Source organism: Haplochromis burtoni, unplaced genomic scaffold (genome assembly GCF_018398535.1).
Source record: "Haplochromis burtoni strain Fernald_Lab_line unplaced genomic scaffold, NCSU_Asbu1 Contig_8, whole genome shotgun sequence".
NCBI classification, from domain to species: Eukaryota; Metazoa; Chordata; class Actinopteri; order Cichliformes; family Cichlidae; genus Haplochromis; species Haplochromis burtoni.
The window spans coordinates 2,189,573-2,190,860 of NW_024582369.1; the positions used below are offsets into that span (position 1 = coordinate 2,189,573).

Here is a 1,288-nt window from a genome sequence, read left to right on the forward strand (position 1 = left end):
TCAAGATCTGAAGTATTGGCAGCACAGTAGGTGACTGGTGTCTGAAGCAAGCAGAGGGATACAGGGGGGAGTTACATGCAGTGCTTAAGCCTCAGATCTTCTGTTAGTGCTATTACTGCTGTGAAATGGTGCACTGAGGATGACGTTCTCCATATTTATATTAAGAAAAACACTGAAACTAACTATGCCTGAAGAAATTAATCTTAGAAAACTGGTCACAAATGCATTGTTTTGTTGGGTCAAAAGCTTGAACTTTTTGGCCTCAATGTCAAGCTTTATGTCTGGAGGAAACCAGGCAGCCAATACCATGACATCAAATTTAGCGCAGTGGTGGCAGCATCATATTGTGCGGATGTTTTTTGTGAGATTAGTCAGGGTCAAGGGCAAGATAAACGCAGTAATATATCAAAACATCCTGCCCCAGAGTGCTCTGGAACTCATACTGGGGTAAAGGTTCATCTTCCAACAAGGCACACAAAGCACACAACCAAACAAACAAAGGAGTGGTTTCCACTCTGCAAATGTCATTGACTGGACCAGCTAGAACCCAGACTTGAACCAATTGAATGTCTCTGGAAAAATCAGAAAATTGGTGTATGCCAACCTTCCCCCTCCAACTGGATAGAAGAAAGAAGAATGGGAGAAACTGCCTAAAGGTTAGCGTGCCAAGTTTGTAACATCATACTCTAAAAGACCTGAGCTGTAATTGCTGCCAAAGCTGCTTCTGCAAAGTATTGAGCAAAGGCTGCAAATTCCTATGTACATATTATGTTTTTATTATTAAACTCGCAAGTACTTGGGTGTTCTACTTTGCAGAATTTTGTGGTGAAAAATAAAAATTTTGGAATAAGGCTGTAACATGAAAAAAGTGGAACAAATGAAGCACTCTGAGTACTCTCTGGATACACTAGAATCATTCCATCCACATTGTTTAATGTGCCCGCACCACTGGCAGGAAAACAACCCCAGACAGTGTTTTCATATTTGAAATCCTCACTTTTACTCCTCCAAACACACCTCTTGTCATTATGGCCAAAAAGCTAATATTTGTCTCATCTGACCATAAAGTTTTCTCCAGAAGGCATTTAGCTTCTCCACGAGGGCAAATTTCAGTCAAACTTGAATGTGTTCATTCTGGAACATGAGCTTCTTTCTTAAACAGTGTTTTGAGAATTAGATTTTACTTAACTATAAATTTATTAGGTATTCATTGTACTTACCAGCAGCTCCTCCCCTCCAAGACCTCTGTTGTTGAAGACCACACATCTAGGAAGGAAAGTATTTATGA

The 1,288-nt window shown here is 40.1% G+C and overlaps 1 protein-coding gene across 1 annotated transcript in view; it reads right to left on the reverse strand.

Moving 5' to 3' along the window:
* Window positions 1-1,288, reverse strand: part of LOC102293998 (phospholipase ABHD3) — a gene marked incomplete in the record, with an annotated part of 5,317 nt that overhangs the window by 1,796 nt on the left and 2,233 nt on the right. The window contains 1 exon segment of the mRNA XM_014337557.2: window positions 1,221-1,266. Within this exon segment, the coding sequence (XP_014193043.2) occupies window positions 1,221-1,266 (46 nt within the window).